Genomic DNA, 18,033 nt, shown 5'->3' on the forward strand with positions numbered 1-18,033 from the left:
TTCGTAATGGCATTGAGCAGTTGAGAAGCTTTTGATGAAGTATCAGATGACGCGGCCTCTTCTTCCAAATATTCGAGGAATTGTACAATAGGCACGTACAGTTCAAGGAAACGCTGAAGTGCATCGTGACTCTACCCACCTTGTTTGGCAAAAGGAGAGAACTGATTTTCTTTTTTCTTGTGTTAAATCTTCTACTTTGTCTCGCAGTTGGTTCGTCCTCTGTGGCGAAGCTCTCACAAACGTACAGGTTGAGGATACAGTTCCCAAACAGTTGCGGATGCTGGGGAGTTTGCATGCGTGAAGCAGAGCAAGGTTCAACGAGTGGGCGCTACAATGCACGTACAACGCTTTGGGCGCTGTTTGACGAATGAAGGCTTGAACACCGTTAAGGTGGCCGCTCATTGATGCCGCGCCGTCGTATCCTTGCCCGCAAAGTAGGTTCAGGTCAAAGCCATGACCTCTAAGGCTGTTCAGGATTGTGCTCGCCAGCGCCTTGCCAGTGAGATCGTACACGGGAACGAAATCTACAAAATCTTCTTTAAGTATGGGCACTCCCGACGTGTCGTGTCCAACGTACCTTACACATAGGGAAATGTGGGCGGTGCGAGATATATCAGTGGCCTCGTCAGCTAGAACTGAAATACACGAACCTGAGTTGACGTTTTCAACTATCTTTCTTTGTATGATTTTACCACAGAGGGTGATCAACTCATTTTGAATTTTTGGGCTCGTGTACAGCGCATTCGCCGGAGATGTTTCCATGTGAGCTCTCAAGGCGGCATCTCCACATTTTGCTCTCATCCTAAGCAGTGCGCGGAAATTTCCATCATTTTTCAATGGCAGCACTTCAGACATATTTATCGGACCAGAGTCGTCTGTGCCGCGAAGCGGTACTTCTTGCCTGCCACAGAAAAGGATTGTTTCTATTATTGGCAGCAAGTTCTTGCGGTTTTCTTCCGCCTGCTTTTTAAGACCGTGGTCAAGTTGTGTTAAGATGTCATGCTGTGAGCGGGACCGGACTGCTAAAAAGTTCTCCGATAGCGTTGTTGACATGGCGTGATAACTGCTGGATGCGTGGCTCTTAAAGGCGTCCATGACTTTCTTGTAATTGGTGAACTCCTTAGTTACAAAACAGCCCAAGCGCTGGTGCTCCCCTTTTCCTGCACACTCGCTTGCGAAGACTACGCAATATTTGCATAATGCTCCTTGAAGCTTCTCTGAATAAACAAGCCATGGGTAACGATCTACCCAGTGAGATTGGAACTTCAGATTCCTTTTCCCTGTGGCTGGATAATCATAGTTAGCCGGAGGGGTCCACGGATTGAGCAGCAGCTTCTCCGTCGTCTCTGGATCATTTACATTATTGCTTTTCGAGACAAACAGTCCCAAGTCCAAAATATTCGCACTCGTCGCACAGAGGGGAGGCGAACCAGAATGTGTAGGTGCCATGCCACTCACCTTCCTTGGGCATTGCCCAGTGGTAAAGGCGTCACTTTGCCCAGCGTTGACTGTAGAACAAAGGTCACTTGGAGTTGCACTGCGGCCACCATCATTTTCCGGCGGCGCATGGGTGTCCTGCTTGTGTTCGTTCTCAGGTGATTCACATAAACCGGTGCATTCTCCTGAGTCGCTACAGAAGTTCCGACGCGCTTGGCTTTCCACCAGTGCTGAGGAGGGCGAAGTTTTATCCTTCGAAGGAGGCGGTTCTTCTCCGTCCGCTTCATCGGTTCGAACTTTCTTGAAGTAAGACGCAAGACTCCTTTGCTTCGTTGTTGCAGAGTGTCTTTTCATTTTGCTGCCGCAATCCTGTGCACGCACACAGAAGTGGCCAGTGGCTCCAAAAAGACGTTTGCGACTGCTTCGACTGCCTGGCGTGAACGGCGGGCGATGTTTTCTTCCTCTCTTATCCACTTTACAGTGGCTAGAATGTAGAAGTGTGATGAACGCGCCGGCTCCCGCGTGGCGCATGTGTTTTCTGAACGCCGCTACAGCTGGTGTGCATGCAGGACCATTATTGTACTCCCGCTGCAGCAAACTGGATTAACGCTACTTAAAGACCTTTTCACAGAAGACTCCATGGGCACTCCATACTCCCCTTAATATACGTGAACCCCCCAAGAATGCACTGCCGAGACATTTGCACTCCCGTGGTACAGTCCAGAAAGCAGGTGTTGCTCCGTTCCTGTGAAAAAGTCACCTTTTCACAGACGGCTCCCTGGGCGCCTGCATAATTCTCTCTGGGCTGCGCTAATTAAATAGCCGTGACCCCCCAAAAATGCACTTTGTAGGCTGTGACGTCAGCCTCTGTACTCCCGCGCGCAGCCCAGCTTGGCGGCGTTTTTTCTCTCCTGTGAAAGTTGACCGCTGGTGCCGGATTGTGTGCCGGCTGTATCCTCGCTTTGTGTGCTTTGTAGGGAGGCGCATATACCTTGTGTGTACAGAAGAGGTAGATTTCCTTGCGTGTGGTTAAGGTTGTTCGAAGTTGCTCGGATATGCCAGTCTTTCAGTAGATGTCATCTTCGATGATTCGTTTCGGTGGCGAAGACTACAGTTTGAGAAAAGTTTACCCTGCAGCCTGCGTCCTCGGAATGCGCCGCTGAGTTTTTCCGCTTAGGGGTTTCGTTCCCTGGCAAATTTGCGCACGTCGTGTTGGTGTTGCCGTTGCTGTCGAACTGTTTACTTTCACAGAAGGAGACGCGCTTTTCGTAGAAACCCAAAGCCGACACGTGCGGTCCGCACAGACGGATAACTTCTCCAGCGGCAATGCACAAGGAAAGCATCTGGAATCAATAAAGGAGCTGCTACGGGGTGAAAGACGAAAAAGAAAAGACTCGAAGGAACGCGAGGGCGAAGTGCAAAGCTGTACAAATAGGGCAGGTGCGCGTGCGGGGGAGGGAGCGCTGAGGTGTTCTGGTAGGTTTGAAGAAAGGAAGGAGAGGGAAGCAATGCCAGGAAAGTTGCAGTGTAACTTTGGCAGCTGGGGGTCGCTGTGAAGGCGTGTAAATATTTTAGTATCACCCGAAAAGTTAAAGCATCAAAAAATTTCGGGGGGGGGGTCAGAACCCCCTCAACCCCCCCCCCCCCTAGTTACGGGCCTGGTACAAACCGATTCATATGTGGGCTTTACTATTCATCCATTATACCTCACCTACTGTCTCTGTCATACGAAACCTCGAAGCTTCCAAGAAGCACACGCTATGTCTACCTCCCCTACCGTGTCCGGTCTTGCAATGCCGGACGGAATCAGCCGCCGTATGTACGTACGAAATTGCGCCGCCCCTATCAAGAAGCACGCTAGGTTCCGTGAATCCCGCGCATAAAAAGTTTCTTGCTCCTCTTCCTTACCCCGTTGGCCGTCTTGCTTTATTCCCGCGAGTGCGAAGGCTCCCGGGCTTTTTCCTCGTGCCCCTCAGCTTGAAGGTTGTGCGGCCCTTCAAGCCATGTCGTGTGCTTCAAAGCAAATGCGTAGAAAGCGCATGGTTACGCCCCACCAAAAATAAAATTATCTTGACGGAGACCACGGCCACGGCGTGTTTTTTCCAGGATGGCGCACGGTCTTTCTCATTCTTACGCCTCCATTTATTCGTTTCCTCTATTGAGGAAAACAGGCGGCCCATATCTGCTTGTGCTTCGGCCTGGATTACATACGAATAAAAAACGAATTCCGCAAAGCTGAATCAAGCGCCAAACTACGTCGTAAAAGAAGTTTACGCGATAGGGTTCTACCGCCTACATGCATCCTTTACCTCTTATCCTGGTGCAGACCTTTCTGTCTGTCTTTTTCGTGCCCTTTTCATGCACCGCGCTAGGAACTTCCGGTTCAGAAGAAGTAAAGGGGGAGCGCATTACTCGTTGAAAAAGGAAGGAATGATTAATGGAGCAAAAAAAATTGCGAATTCAGAGACTTTCTGTTCGCTGCTGACTTGTATGCGCCCCTATATATTCGTCGCGAGTGATGTACTTCCCTGAGAGGACAGAAAGTGAAGCAATGTTTTGTTCCCGCGACTACGTGGCCCACACATCGGCAGGAGGTTTTACGTCGTTTTCTTACTTTTCTAGAATTGGTAGACTGGGTTCTCGCTTCCTGCAGCTTCAAAGAGATGCGCGTATGTACAGAATGAAGCAGGCAAAATCACTGGCATAGATGATCGCAACGCAAGCACCGAGGGAAGACGTATTTATTGGGTTACACTGAAAAGCGTTTAGCTTTGCGAATAGGCACGGATTTGTCGGAGTGTACGTGTGCATGGGAGAGAGAGAGAGAGAGAAAGTGCGTGTTGGTGTGTGTGTGTGGGTGTGTGTGGGTGTGTATGTGTGCATGCGTGCGTGTGCACCTGCGTATGTGTACGTGTGTGCGTGCGTGCGTGCGTGCGTGCGTGCGCGCGCGCGTGTGTGTGTGTGTGTGTGTGTGTGTGTGTGCGCGTGTGTGTGTGTGTACGCGCGCGCGCGCCTGCGTGTGTGTTTGTCAGACAGAGAGGGAGAGAGTTCACTTGCTTCCTTTCTTTCTTGCTTACCTTTTGTTGCTTTTGCTTTCTTGTCTATGTACATTTAGAATGCCCCGCTATCATAGTCGCTGTGCTATTATGGATGCTTCGAGTATACATACCTTCGTATTGCAAACGAAATGATTAGGTTGCTACATGCTTTGCTTTACTTACCTTTTGCTATACAGTCTGGCGAAATGTATTTCCCGAAAGCACTCCAACTGTCATCCTCAATTCGCAATTTGCGCAATCCTTTCCGAGACATTCGACGCATCCCGACGGAAACGGCAATGCAAGCTGCCGCCCGTCTTCAAACGCCCCGTTGAAAATAGAGAAAACGAGAAACGAAAAAAAGAAAAAGACCCGGAAAAACCGGTCGCTTTTGTCGCTGCACGACACTGTCTCTCCCGCTTTGCTTGATGTATTCCGCATATCGCCGCAAAAACGCAGATTAAACACAGTGAGATGGCGTGCGCCCCGTGTATACATAAGAGCTCGGCCTGGGCTATCGCCTCCCGGTGCTCCGAGCGCGTCTCGAGCTTCCGGAACACCACCACGCTTATTGTGAAACCGGCCTAGGTGCGCTCACCTAGCCCGCGAGCGCTGCAAAAAAAAAAAAAAAGAGAATCGCACCTGACGTCCGTAAATTGCCGTCGATCTGACGCGAGGATCGCTCTGACAGACGCATCTCGGAGAGGTACTTTTCAAAAGTCGCAGACGAGAGCATTGAATGGGAATACGAGGCAGCGATTCTTCGAAGTGTCTCTGAAGCTCTTCTTCTCTATCTCTCTCTTTCTAGCTCTCTCTCTCGCATCCTGTAACTCCCCCTTTCACTGAGTGATGTCTTTCATACGAGGTGCACAACACAGCGGCCGACTTGATAAGCAACACGTGCATAGAGCTGTAAGGGCTGAGGAGAGGAGCTCGAATGGACGAGTGAGGGGATCAAGCAAAGAGCGATGTGACGGGTGCGTAGGGGGAAAAAAATAGTAAGGCAGAAAGACGAGACAGTAAATCAGGGTAACGCGCGTATGAAAAGAGCCGAAAATGCATCCGCATTCATGCCGAACAACATCGTAAACGGCGTCGAGAAAAGAGCGGGCGAAGGCAGAAAAAAAATGAAATTCCGGGAAAGAAATGGCGAAGTAGGAAAGAAGGAACGATGTAAAGAGGAATTCGCTATAAGGAACAGGAAAGAGGAGAGACATACAACCGAGGTGTAGGTGGAGAGGGAAAGAGAGAGGGGGGAGAGAATCTAGGGAGAGTGAGACAGCGCGACGCCGATAAAGAACGAACACAATCGTGTATTTGGCTATACCTTGTGGCGACACGCTGCTAGGGTGGCACAGAACAACGAGTGACCGTGTTTCACAAGCTTGTTCAGGATGTATACGATTTAGGGAAGAAACACGACAAAGAGATGGCGATGTTCGTTTGCGCAATCTTCTCAAAGCACGAACGGCGAAGCGAACGCCGCCGGTTCCAGAAGCCGCTCCGTTGGCGCATGCGCTACGCGCGCTTCGCTCGCGGCTGCCTCGGCCACGCTACGCCCGCATCATCTCGGTGTCGTGTCGTCGTTCATTTTTCTTTCTTTGCTTTCAAGAACTCCGGAGAGAAGCACGGTGCAGGGGCGTTAGGCCTACGGCGTCGGTGCTGCTGCTGCGTTCAGCGGCAACATGTGGCGGCAAGGAGGAACCATCTGCTTATGGAGCTTCTCGGTTGTCGCCGCAGTCGCAGTGCTCTTCGTTAGAGGACAGAAGCCCGTGCCGCACGGGTGTGACCTGGGTGCGTACAACATGTTATAACGATGGCAGTGAGCCAGTATTCGTGGCAACCAGTTAAACTGACAACTAAGACAGACAGCGGATCTCTGCAGTAAATTCTCGCGAAGCCATTGACAGAACTTTGAGACGTGAGCCAATTGCATTATGCTACATCACTGCCCTTCAAACAAGATGGCGGCAAATCAGATTGCTTTGGAATACCATCTTGTTCGTGATGTCACATGCCCGCTTTATTTTATATATATTTACACGCACACACAGATAGATAGATAGATAGATAGATAGATAGATAGATAGATAGATAGATAGATAGATAGATAGATAGATAGATAGATAGATAGATAGATAGATAGATAGATAGATAGATAGATAGATAGATAGTGTTATGCTTTTGTGTAACCTTCACCCGTGTTTTTTCAAGGGCCATGTTTTTGAGTTTTAAACATGTGAGGCTACGTCAAAATAATTTTGCAAAATTCATTCTTCCATCTTAAAGCCTGTGTTCAGCACAGTAGCGTATTCTATTCTTAAATACAATTTTATAAGATAGTGCGTATAGTGTACTTTGTAAAGATGGCAAATAAACAATTTAAATTTCATTTACACTTACGTGAGCATACTTCAAAGCGTGTTTTGCGGGACCGTTCATTTTATGTGGAAATTTTCCCCAACGTGCAATTATTTGCACATTCTAACGACGATGTTTAGGATTGAACTAAAACTAGGTTTTAAACGCCTATTAAAATATAATACAATGCTTAGGCAACACAAAGCCGCAACTTTCGCGACAATCTGCAAAGCGGTCAATTTCTGGCATACTTTATTACACCTATTATTCCGTCATTTAATAAAATTCAGGTGGCTCTCATGCGGCCAAGCATTTTTTGTTTCCGCTGACAATGTTTCGGGAAAACAATGAACAGGTAATCCTTATATATATATGTTCATTTTTATCGGGGCGCTATACCGTAAAAATATTTTGTTGTGTTTTTGTTGCACTCTGTTTCATGCCAGGCTTATACCTACGTCAAAGACAGCATGGGCGGGTTGCCCCTAGCGTTTTGAAAGGCTGGTCTAGCGCGTGAAGTTCGGAAGGAGTACTTTCTCTTTTTTTGAAGATAAATAGCTTCGCCTGCTTTTGGCGCGATTTCCCTATCTCCCCGGCTCACATGAGCCTACGATCGCGAAAAAGCGGAGAGGGTTTTCATTTAGGTGACCTTGAAGAGCGACAGGGGAACTCCGGAGGATGGGGGTTACATCGGCGTCTCCAACTGGTCCCCGCTTCCCCTTGCGTATCTTGCGTATGGTGCGGCTGCTCGCAACAATAGAGAATGTTAGATAGTACGTAGACATCTTACCTTTTACGTTTTTGCGTTTTTCCGGAGCCGTTAACGGCGGTGGCAGAGCTGGCAGCGACACCTTGCGGTGCTTCGCCGTAAGTTTCAAGAAGAGGTGTTTCAAAAGGGTGGCTTTACCATAGAGATGCACGTTTGTGTCTCTGGTTTTAGATGAGAAACTTCAGCGCCTTGGTAAATTTCGTCGGGGATTCTGGCACCACTGCTAAGCCAAACACAATGTTTTAGTCAGTAACTACGAAAATTTAACTCATAATATGCATAGTGTGCACCTGTGGCGAGTAGTGGGATTTACCGAATTTTTGTGGCGCATACTCGTTTATAATGGACGGTGACGAAGACGTGACACGACGACAAGGCGAGACCCTAAGGTGCTTCGCCCCTAAAAGCACTTCATTACGAGATTTCATCCATCTGGTGAAAGCATTGCCGGATGGACGGTTGCTTATCCATCTGGCAATGATTTTACCAGCAGTTAAGCGCAGCATGTAGTTTATTACAATATCAGCTTTGCGTGTCTCCACTTTGGTTCTGCGTCATCAGGTGTCGCTACCAGCTTGGCATCACGTAGGCTTCTTCGGTAACCCATCAAAGCGTAAGCGCTACTAAGTTTACAGACAAACTAAAGTTATCTCATCCTTCCGTCCCAGTCCCGTTGCGCGTTACCGTTGAGGTGTCCTCGCCAGTGCCGTTTTGAGAACGGCCCGTTTTCGCGGTTTTTTGTTACATCACGTGAAAGACGAAAGCACTGAGCCTGGCCCGAACGACTTTAGCCGGTCCCGGAGTGCTTATAAGCAAACTAACAATGCAAAGAACGGAACAGTTTTAAGTTTAGCCTAGCCTGTTTCAATTCCACTCTTAGGAATCCATTTTCACGTTAATATTGCAATTATTATCCCTTTTATCAATGTATGCAACAATAATGTAAAGATCCATGGCGGCACGAAAACATTCTAAAGTCTTTGTGACCTGTAGTTACAAATAACAAACTTCTTGTCGCAAACTTTAGATACCTTCATTTTCATGAGGCAACTACACAGGTGAAAGGAGGAAGTGACAGGAACAACCTTTTCTTGCGTGCGATATTCCTCCGCTTCAAAAACGAAGTGAGCCTAAACACTTACGCGGGCAGAAAGTGAAGAAGCCAGCCCGCATACCAAACATTTCTTGTTTGTTTTCGAGGTTCGAAGTTGGAGGTTCGTCCAAGTAAACGCCATAAGACGCTTTTGTTTGACACCAGCAGTAAAGAGAAAAAAAACCTAAAGACTGCATTTTGTTTTCGAAGTGCCTGGGTGAAACGTATACAAACACGAATTCATTTTTATAGCTCGAACTTGCCAACCAGATACACAAATATTTATGTTGTTCGTCGTAAAAAGGAGACAACTTAGCGCTCGTATTCGCGGCACTTATAAGCGCAAACACAATGTCGGCGTCATTGCACAGGAGTGAGGAGCCGTGGACGAAGCGGTGGAGTCAGCAGTCAATGCCATAGCGAAGCAGCCATACGAAAATACCATGATCAGCCTTCACCGCTTCTCCTTTCAACTGAACCATTTTTCTTTGCGTTCTTTCGTTTTCTTCAGTACGACACACATCGCGCACCGAAGCCGACTTCTTCGTTTGACCGAGTTCTTCACTTTTTATTTCATTTTTGTTGCAGACAAAGAATCCAAGGGAGCTTCGAAGTGTGCTCAAGAGAACTTCAAAGGAAAGGTAGAATTCTTTTGTTCTGATTTCTTTAGCTTTTCAACGACTTTCTGTTTCCTTGAGATGTTTTCTTTTAAACTTCGAAAAAGGAACTCTGTGGAATTCTATACATCGGCTGTTGTCGGAAGTTTAACGTGAATTTGGAGTAAAGGGAGACACCGAGAGCGACAACCGAATCGCTGTCAGCGCTTCATGGCCTTGGCTATACGGATCGCAACGTTTGTATCACAGTTCCTTTCGTTGGCTTTTTTTTCCCTTATTATATGTTCATAAGCAGTGTTCATTTACCACTGCCGCCTGCAGCTTCTTTGGCGCACATGTTAACTCTAAAGTGATGTCGGGTATCAAAACAGAAGCGTCCTCACTAATTACGTGGTTCATTGTCAGCGCTTGAACAGATTTGTCGTACAAGCGGTCAACATGTGTATGTGCTTTCTTGCTAACCAGCTTCAGCTGCTACGCTCACTTTTTTCAAAGTTCGTCATATGAAGTTCCGGTGTGACGTAACAAAGATGCGGCATTTCCTGCGCGCAAGCCCCGTTCAGTTTTGATATCGCCTCGATCGGGGCCTCGGATTTCGATGAATAATATCTCAAATTACGTGTGTATTGGGTATTTCTAAAAAAGGGGTATGCCGTAAATTGTCACGTCCTACAACTTTTCCACGTAAACAACTGCCCTTGCAAGTTAATGATCTAAAGGCTAATTAGCGATTTTTGTTAATTAGTCATTTCAGTGCAACTTTAGAGAAGCCAAGGTATTTCCGCCTATCCGCCTCAGTCTAGGGTTCATGCGCGAAGACGTCACATGCCTCAATCAAGGACGTCGGCAGGATTTTGTCTTGGTGGGCGCAAACCCGTGCTGCATCGCGGTGGGAGAGAAGGAGCCCTGGTGTGGCTTGGGTGGGGGGAGGGGACAAGTGCTTCTTTTTCAGCCCCACTACAGGCGTCCATGGCCTGACAGTCATATAGTTTTTATAAAAGATCTCCATGTACACAATTTGACAGAAATCCGTCTGGCTGGGTGGAAGATTTACGAGGCGCACCGCTGTTGCAGAGCACTGTGAGAAGCACGACCATAAGATCGACTTCGACGGTGCTTCTGTTCTGGAAACAGAAAGAAATCTGGGAAGGAGGCTCTTGCTCGAGTCGTGGCACATTCCAAACACACCGGCATATGTGAACCGGTCCCTAGGAACAATGCCCTCAGTATGCACTCACGGCCTCCGAAACGTGAGGGAAAGCGAGAGCCGGAGCCGTGGAAAAACAAGACGCGGAGATCCTTCCATGACCAGCCTAGTCACCCCGTAAGGAAGGGACCGAATCGGCCCCGAAACCTCGGGCTCTCTATAAACTTGGCTGGAGCCATTTTCAACCTCCCAAGATCTCTATTGTGCGAAAAAAAAAAGACCCCGTATAATTTGTCCGAGGTCCGAAATGTTGCCGATACAGTTCGCGAAATTGTCAACCTTTGTGAAATAACAAACTGAATGGTTCAAACATAATTGATAGAAATGTATCGTCAATTAAATACGTGTTATTGCGGTTTCGCGGCGATTAAATATCGCGAATGAAAACGTCCACAGCGGCATCATTGAGTAGCAAGAGCGCTTACGTGGTAGCCGATAAAATCATGCTGTAATTGATACTTAAATTTTACACTGCTGCGAAGCTGTCTCGTAGCCCACGGAGCAAATCCTGTTGGACATTTCTGTAGTCAGGGATATTGGAGTGAGGATTAATGACATGTGTTGCCCTTGTCTATTGATTTGGACTTCTGAAATGCAAATAAGTTAGTATAATTACGGCCGCAGATGCCAGGTAACGTAGTAGAGACCCAGAAATGAAAACAAGTAGTCATTTACCGCCAAAATTTTTTCCCAACAACCGTACTTGCCTGGCAACGTTGTGGAATCGGGCAACATAGGTAGTACCATCTACGTATGAATCAAGAACGACCACACTGCATTGTTAGAAAACCAAACACTTCCCCTAGTTGACCTCTGCAACATTTTAATTCTTCAAAGCAGCCGAAACGTTGCAGATGTAAATTTAAATATTTGGCGTCATCATGAGGGTTAAAAACGCGCCGGTGGTCAACCTAATTAAAAAAAAATCACGCCATATCTACGGAATGAATGATGATAAGTGGACGAAGCTCGAGAGGGGGAGATCGTCAGTAAACCGTAACTCTCCCGTGAAAGTTAGCCCATTACATCATTAAGAAAGACGTAAGACTGTGCGTATATTATACAAATCAACTTTTATTTTGTTCTTGTTCATTTTGTTGTTTCGTTTCTTCGTTTTGTTCTTTACATTTCTTCGTTGTCATGGCAGCTGGATTGCGAGGTCCCTTCATTACGACGGCTTTATGGTCCGTGAAATGAAGCGAGAGAGGTCCTTCCTCTGTGACCGGTTTGTAACCACCTAGTTGGGGCCACCTCTATCTCGTGAAAAGCGCGCGCTCTGGTATGCAGTAGAAGAAGAAGACGACGTTGACGAGTGACGTCAACACGCACGAGCGCCTCACTCGTCAACGTCGTCTTCTTCTTCTACTGCATACCAGAACGCCCGCTTCTCACGAGCTAGAGGTGGCCCCGACTAGCTGGTTACAAACCGGTCACAGAGGAAGGACAGACCCACGGCTTTAGGAGCTTCGCCCCTAAAAGGCGAACGTAATCTTGTTCTCCCCTCTAATAACACGTTTTTATTTTATGGGGGAATATGTGCCGGTACACGGCGTTCCTGAAGCGTACCAACACCATTAAAGCTTAATTTGCCGTCGCCTCTTTGCGCCAGTCGCTCGCAAACAAGCTGCTGCATACTTCGCGCTTTGACGTCCTTGTGCATTACACATTCCCCTAAAAAACTGAGTAGGCCAACTTTTCGAAGAAAGCAAATATTGGCATGTTTATGAGCGCGCAACGCTCTTATAGCAAGTAAATGGAAGAACTGAGCAAGTTTTGATTTTTCCTCGATTTATCAAAAACAATAAAACAATTATATATATATATATATATATATATATATATATATATATATATATATATATATATATATATATATATAGCCTCCTGAGACCCGAGCAAATTTGTTGCAACACAGGTGAAATCAAAGCACATTCCTGGAATACACACACATACTTTATTAAACGATAAAAAATTTGCGTCTCTACGGCAAACAGCTTTTGCACACCAGTGTGTGCATTATAATGCACACTGGGTCTCAATGCACGGGAAACGAACAACACTGGCCTATAACAAAATTTGATATTTGCTCGTGGGAAGCACTCTTATTTCTTGTGAGACTGCTTGTAGCAGTTTCGCGCAGATGTGATGCAAAGGAAGGTGTTGCACGTGATGCACCGAAACATTCTGGGTTTCGGCACCTAGAGGAGGATCCCAGGTTCACAAGCTCTGGCACGTGGCTTGCTTGCGCAGTTCTTCTTGGCTATGGAGACAGGGCTACGACCTTGGCCTTCAACAGCTTCCGTGGTGCTTCATTGTCAAATTCTGCGCCACACCTGTGTTTCGATAACAGGTAATGGGTAAGGGACAGCCTCATCATCAGCAAATTCCAGCTCCGAGGTGTCATTGCTGGGTATTATTGCCTCAAGAACACCTTCCGCTTCTTTATTACTGATTTCTAGGTGAAACAAAGAGTAACCAACCACACGAGATTGGCAAACGTACGCAGGCAAAATCAGCCATTGAGACCGAGTGTGCATTATAATGCACATTTGAAGATAGCAGCTTGTGGTAATAAAAATACTCTTCGTTAGGGTTACATTACGTGCGGAAATCATTCCTAAAACCGTCCTAAGTAGATTGAAACAAGAATTTAAAAATATGACTCGATGATCATTGAGCAATTTGTGACTTGTACGCCGTGAGTAGAACGTCGAAGACGAGAATGCCGCAATGTTTCAAACCGCGAGAACGTAGCTTCCACTATAATATGCTTCCTGCATTACTGACCAGATGGCACCCCATGATGGAGAATGCGAATGTACCAAGAATGTTGGCTCTAATAGTGGCGCGAATTTCGAAAACCGGGACAGAACAAATGTGCATTTTAATGCACGCGAGGGCTGAAGAGGATATATATATATATATATATATATATATATATATATATATATATATATATATATATATATATATATATATATATATATATATATATATATATATATATATATGTGCATATATATATAATATCGATGGTTATTAAAATGTTTAGAGAAAGAACTATTGCTCTTGCCTAAAGAAAACAATTTGCTAACCCTCGATTTATAAAGCCACATACACGAAACATAAACTTCGCAAGCTTGCGGAAATTACAAGTCCCTTCATTAAGTATGCCTCTCGCATCGCACGGCAAGCGAAAAAGAATTGAAGCCTGGTTGCAAAACACCTTGTTTTGCAAACTTTACCGCTGTAGCATAAGACTACGCTGAAGAACATGCCAAAAGACGAAAACTAACCCACGTTTTGCCTTGAAGGAAGCATTCAAAGCGATAGCAAGGTTGAGCTTCATGCTCGAGCTCCTCCGCAAATTGCCTGCCTAGTACCGTGCAGCACAAGAGACAGTTACCGTGTCCGCTCTTCAGATTTGCCAGAAGCGGCCGAGCTGACATGCAAATAAGCGTCGGAAAAGAAGCCACGGCCCGCCACCCCCCAAAACAAGAAAAGTGTCGACAGTTTTGTTATGACCGAAAGAAGCGGGTTATGAACAACTCTTCACATTAGTGAAAGCAGTTTAGTAATTACGCGTGACAACAAAACTCGCTCAAATATCGAAAGAAGTAAAGGAAAAAGTATAATGGTTTTGTAGCAACAAAACTACGCTGAACTATGAACGAAAGTGCTGATTCACTGCTCAACATAGTCTCCAGTATTGCTCCACCCTGTTCATTGCCCGTTTGTCGTAATATTCATCACATCAATTCAGACATAACGGGAGTGCTTGACTACCCAAATGTGTTTTATTTCGCAGCTAAACTATATGCAGTCGTCTTCCTGTGTTTCTGACTCATCTGAGAAGTCTTCGACTTCAACTTCTGTTGAACCATGCATGTTTTTTTACTTGAAAGGCTGCAGCATCTTTACGGTTGGTTGAAACGTATGCAGTAAACACCTTGAAACTTAGGTAAAAACAGCACAAACGAAACGAAACACAAGGAAGACACGAGACAGAGTGCTGCACGGCAAACGATCACACGGGACAGCACTCTGTCCCATGTCTTCCTTGTGTTTCGTTTCGTTTTTGTTGTTTTTACCTATGAACTATGCATAACCAACTAGCTTGCCAGCAAATGTTATTGAAACTTGGAGCTATAATTTATGAAGCCTGAAGAATCTCAACATGAGATTCATCACACTGTTTCGGTGGCGCGACATTGCGAGATTTATGCGGGAGAAGACAAGTTCGATGTCGGCCTTGCTGAGGGGCAATGGCCGACAACGACAGAGCGCTGCTTCCTCGAAGTCGATTTCCCAATTTGCGTTCGCGAAGCCTAACGCTTCTAACCAAAACGAAGTGCCTTCTTTCTATCGGAAACTCAACCTTAAATCTCGTTTGTGCTCGGCGTTCAGATAGACGGCTTCCTGGGCTTTTACCTGGAATAGTAGAGCATAGGTATCGCTCTAAAAAAATCAGAGAAAGAAGTCACGGTTTCTCCGCAAGAGCGAAGCAATAATTGTGATAGCAACAAACTGTAATTTTATGCGAAGTAAGGCTAGCCGCTAAATCTTTTAGCATTCGATCTGGCTTAACTCAACGAGACGTAAGGAAACGAGGCTGCTGCAGCGAGGGCAATGACTTTCGTGCTGTCGGTCGCTTCAGTGAAGATATAGCAGAAAACAGCACGTAGAAAGGTGTGAGCCGTCTGCTGATCCCTGTCAAGATAGCGCTCGCGCGACTGCGCCCAACCAGTCAAAGTACGCAGTTCCTCCTAGGGCCTCGAAGCCCCCCCCCCCCCTTCCATCCGGGATCTCCGATGGGCCTTACCATTACTTAGCCAACAGGGGTCATCACCATAGCCATCATTTAGCTGAAGGCCATAGAAGAAGAAGAAGAAGATGCTTTTAATGAGAAGAAGGAGGATAGGTCGGCCTGGAAAGCGGGTTCTAGCCTGCTACTCCTCACGGGGGTAAGGGGAAAGGGGAAAGAAAGAGAAAGAGGGAGGTGTGATGATAGGCGACGATGGTATGGCAAATGAGTCACTGTACACACTGTTTTGCACGGGGACAGGGCACGCGCAAAAGTCTTTATGCCGCACATGCTCTAAAGACGAGCATCTAACTAAGCCTGTATCACTTATAAATCTCAATAGGCACTTTAAACTTCGTTGGGCCTGGTCTGCATGCTCCCAAGCACACAAAAGCTTCTCCTCCGAAAAAGGTCGGGAGTCCAGACGGTCTACGACGCACTGAAGTGATTGTCTTTCGGTCGCGTACTGAGGGCACACGCACAGGATGTGGTGAATAGTCTCAGATTTGTGACACACACTGCAGTTAGGGTTTCGCTCCTGCCCAATCTTGAAAAGGTATCTTCGTGTATACGCAACACCCAGCCGCAATCTATGTAGTAATGTTTCCTGGTCTCTTCTTAACCGGAATGGAATCAGAAAAGCACGACCAGAGCACGACCATAGAGTTTCCTAAAGTTAACTAGAGGGGACTCTGGCGCTGCGATCGTTCAGCTACCATGGGAATGATGGGTAGTACACAAATTTGCCTTGTCTTCGTGCTTGCGGCTTCACAAGTGCTTGTGGCTTTGTTTATTGCTATGTTTTGGTTTTCTTTCGGATAAAAGAATGGATCGTTGTGAACTTCGTGACCAGATAAGAATTGGTGAGCCTAAAGAAGTTAAAGTGGCGAAGTGAAACTGCTGACTTTTGCTGAACTTCGTTTTTCGACAAAGCGGATGCAGCCGACGCGGAGCCAAACGGAGCCGAAAGCACGAAGTTCAGACAAATTTGTGTACTACCCATCATTCCCATGCTGGCTGAAGCGTCATGCGTTGCAGCTCCCATAGACACTAGCGCCAGAGTTCCCTCTAGTAAGTATTGTAGGAAACTCTATGCTGAAGGCAACTGTGTGAAATCATCTAGCCATCTTTATTTAGCCAACATTAACCGAGACTATCCAACATCAGCCTTAAGCTAGCTTACATTATAGCCGGCGTTCTTGAACACCGGCCAGTGATAACGAGCCGCGGCAGTACGCGACTAGACATGGCAGTTGAAATGATGTGTCTGCACTGTATTTGGGATCAGCCTGCTTTTTCCTCAGAAATCACGGACATCTCCATGCAGCGTTACAGAGCGTGGGTAGGAACAAATGTCTTCGGTGTTTCTGAGTCTTCTTTGTTTTTGTTTTCCTAACGACTGACACAAAAACCGTTGATGCTCGTCAGCGCGCAGAGAAAGCACCAGATGAATTAGCTTGACTTTCATTGCTCGCACGGCTCAGACAAGTCTATGCATCACCATCTGGTAGGCACACGAACACCACAAGGAGAGCGCCTGATGTTTGTCCCGACAACGCTCGTCTCAGCAATGGCATGGATATCAGTGCTGTGGTAAACTTTTGGTTTTTCTTTAGTTTTAGAAATTCCGAAAGTGTAGAAGATAACCCTGTAACCATTGCACACTTTCGGTACTTCCTCAGTTCTCGAGTGTGAACCCGCTTACATAATTGGGCAGAAGCCAGATGTACGTGCGACAACGACAGCCATAGCGTCCGGCTACGCGAGTGACCTAAAAAGGAACGTTCGAAAAGTTAGGGTTTAAACAAACGAGGAAAGACCGAACGTACTGACGATTCCGTTCCTAGACAGAGCAGAGCCCAGCTAGCAAATGGTGAAGGTGCGACCACTTGGCTTCGTATCTGCAGCCAATTGGATTGCCGCGGCAGGAAATGTGTGCGGAACACGGCAGAAGGTTAGGTTACGCGATGGAGTAAAGAAATTTGCAGGCATAAGATGAAATGAGCTCGCGCATGGCAGAGCAAGCTTGATATAATTGATAGAGGTCTTCCTTCTGCAGACTGACGACGATGATGATGATTGCTGCGTCTCTAGGGGGGGGGGGGGCGGGGGCTTCTAACATCCTACGAGAGGACGTCGAATATGTGCCGATAACGCGACAATACGCCGGCGGCATTGACGGTACAAACGAACGCGAGCGTCCGCAACGAATCATTGAATGAATGAGTGTTATCGCACTGAAAAATGCACGAAGCGATGAAAGTCTGCAGGGATGCCTAAAATGCCTGAAAGCTTTAGATGGACTTACCGACAACGTGGGGCGTTGTTAGAAAAAGTGACATCTTTGAGCGTGTGCGGTGCAACACAGAAAAACACTGGGCTCTAATGTGTCCGTCATCCACTGTTGTCCTCTCCGTTACGACGTTCACGTTCAACGGTATTGAAATAAGCTTGAAGATATGGGTGCGAAAATTTCGCAGTTTTGAAAACATGTGAAGCAAAACAAATTCGCACAATTGCCAAGATAACAGCTGAAAACGTTGCGTGGTAGGAGCGGCTGCGGAATAGTCCATCTGTCATTGTGGAAAGCCTTTTATTGGTCACATCAAATTATATTTTTGCTTTTCACTGGAATTTCTTAACTGGGGTAACCTATAAGAAACGTACATCATCATCGTCATCATCAGCCTGACTACGCCCACTGCAG

At 46.6% G+C, this 18,033-nt stretch overlaps 2 protein-coding genes across 3 annotated transcripts in view; both read left to right on the top strand.

Annotated features, from left to right (window-relative positions):
* LOC119386663 (coiled-coil domain-containing protein AGAP005037) overlaps positions 1–18,033 on the top strand; it is a 481,393-nt gene that overhangs the window by 115,740 nt on the left and 347,620 nt on the right. The window lies entirely within an intron of this gene.
* Positions 5,861–18,033, top strand: part of LOC119386661 (uncharacterized) — a 45,743-nt gene continuing 33,570 nt past the window's right edge. For both annotated transcript variants that reach the window (XM_037653945.2, XM_037653946.2), the window contains exons 1-2: positions 5,861–6,269; positions 9,287–9,339. In XM_037653945.2, the coding sequence (XP_037509873.1) occupies positions 6,161–6,269; positions 9,287–9,339 (162 nt within the window). In that variant the 5' untranslated portion in view covers positions 5,861–6,160. The remainder of the gene's footprint in view (positions 6,270–9,286; positions 9,340–18,033) is intronic.

The sequence above is a fragment of the Rhipicephalus sanguineus genome, chromosome 3 (genome assembly GCF_013339695.2).
Source record: "Rhipicephalus sanguineus isolate Rsan-2018 chromosome 3, BIME_Rsan_1.4, whole genome shotgun sequence".
NCBI classification, from domain to species: Eukaryota; Metazoa; Arthropoda; class Arachnida; order Ixodida; family Ixodidae; genus Rhipicephalus; species Rhipicephalus sanguineus.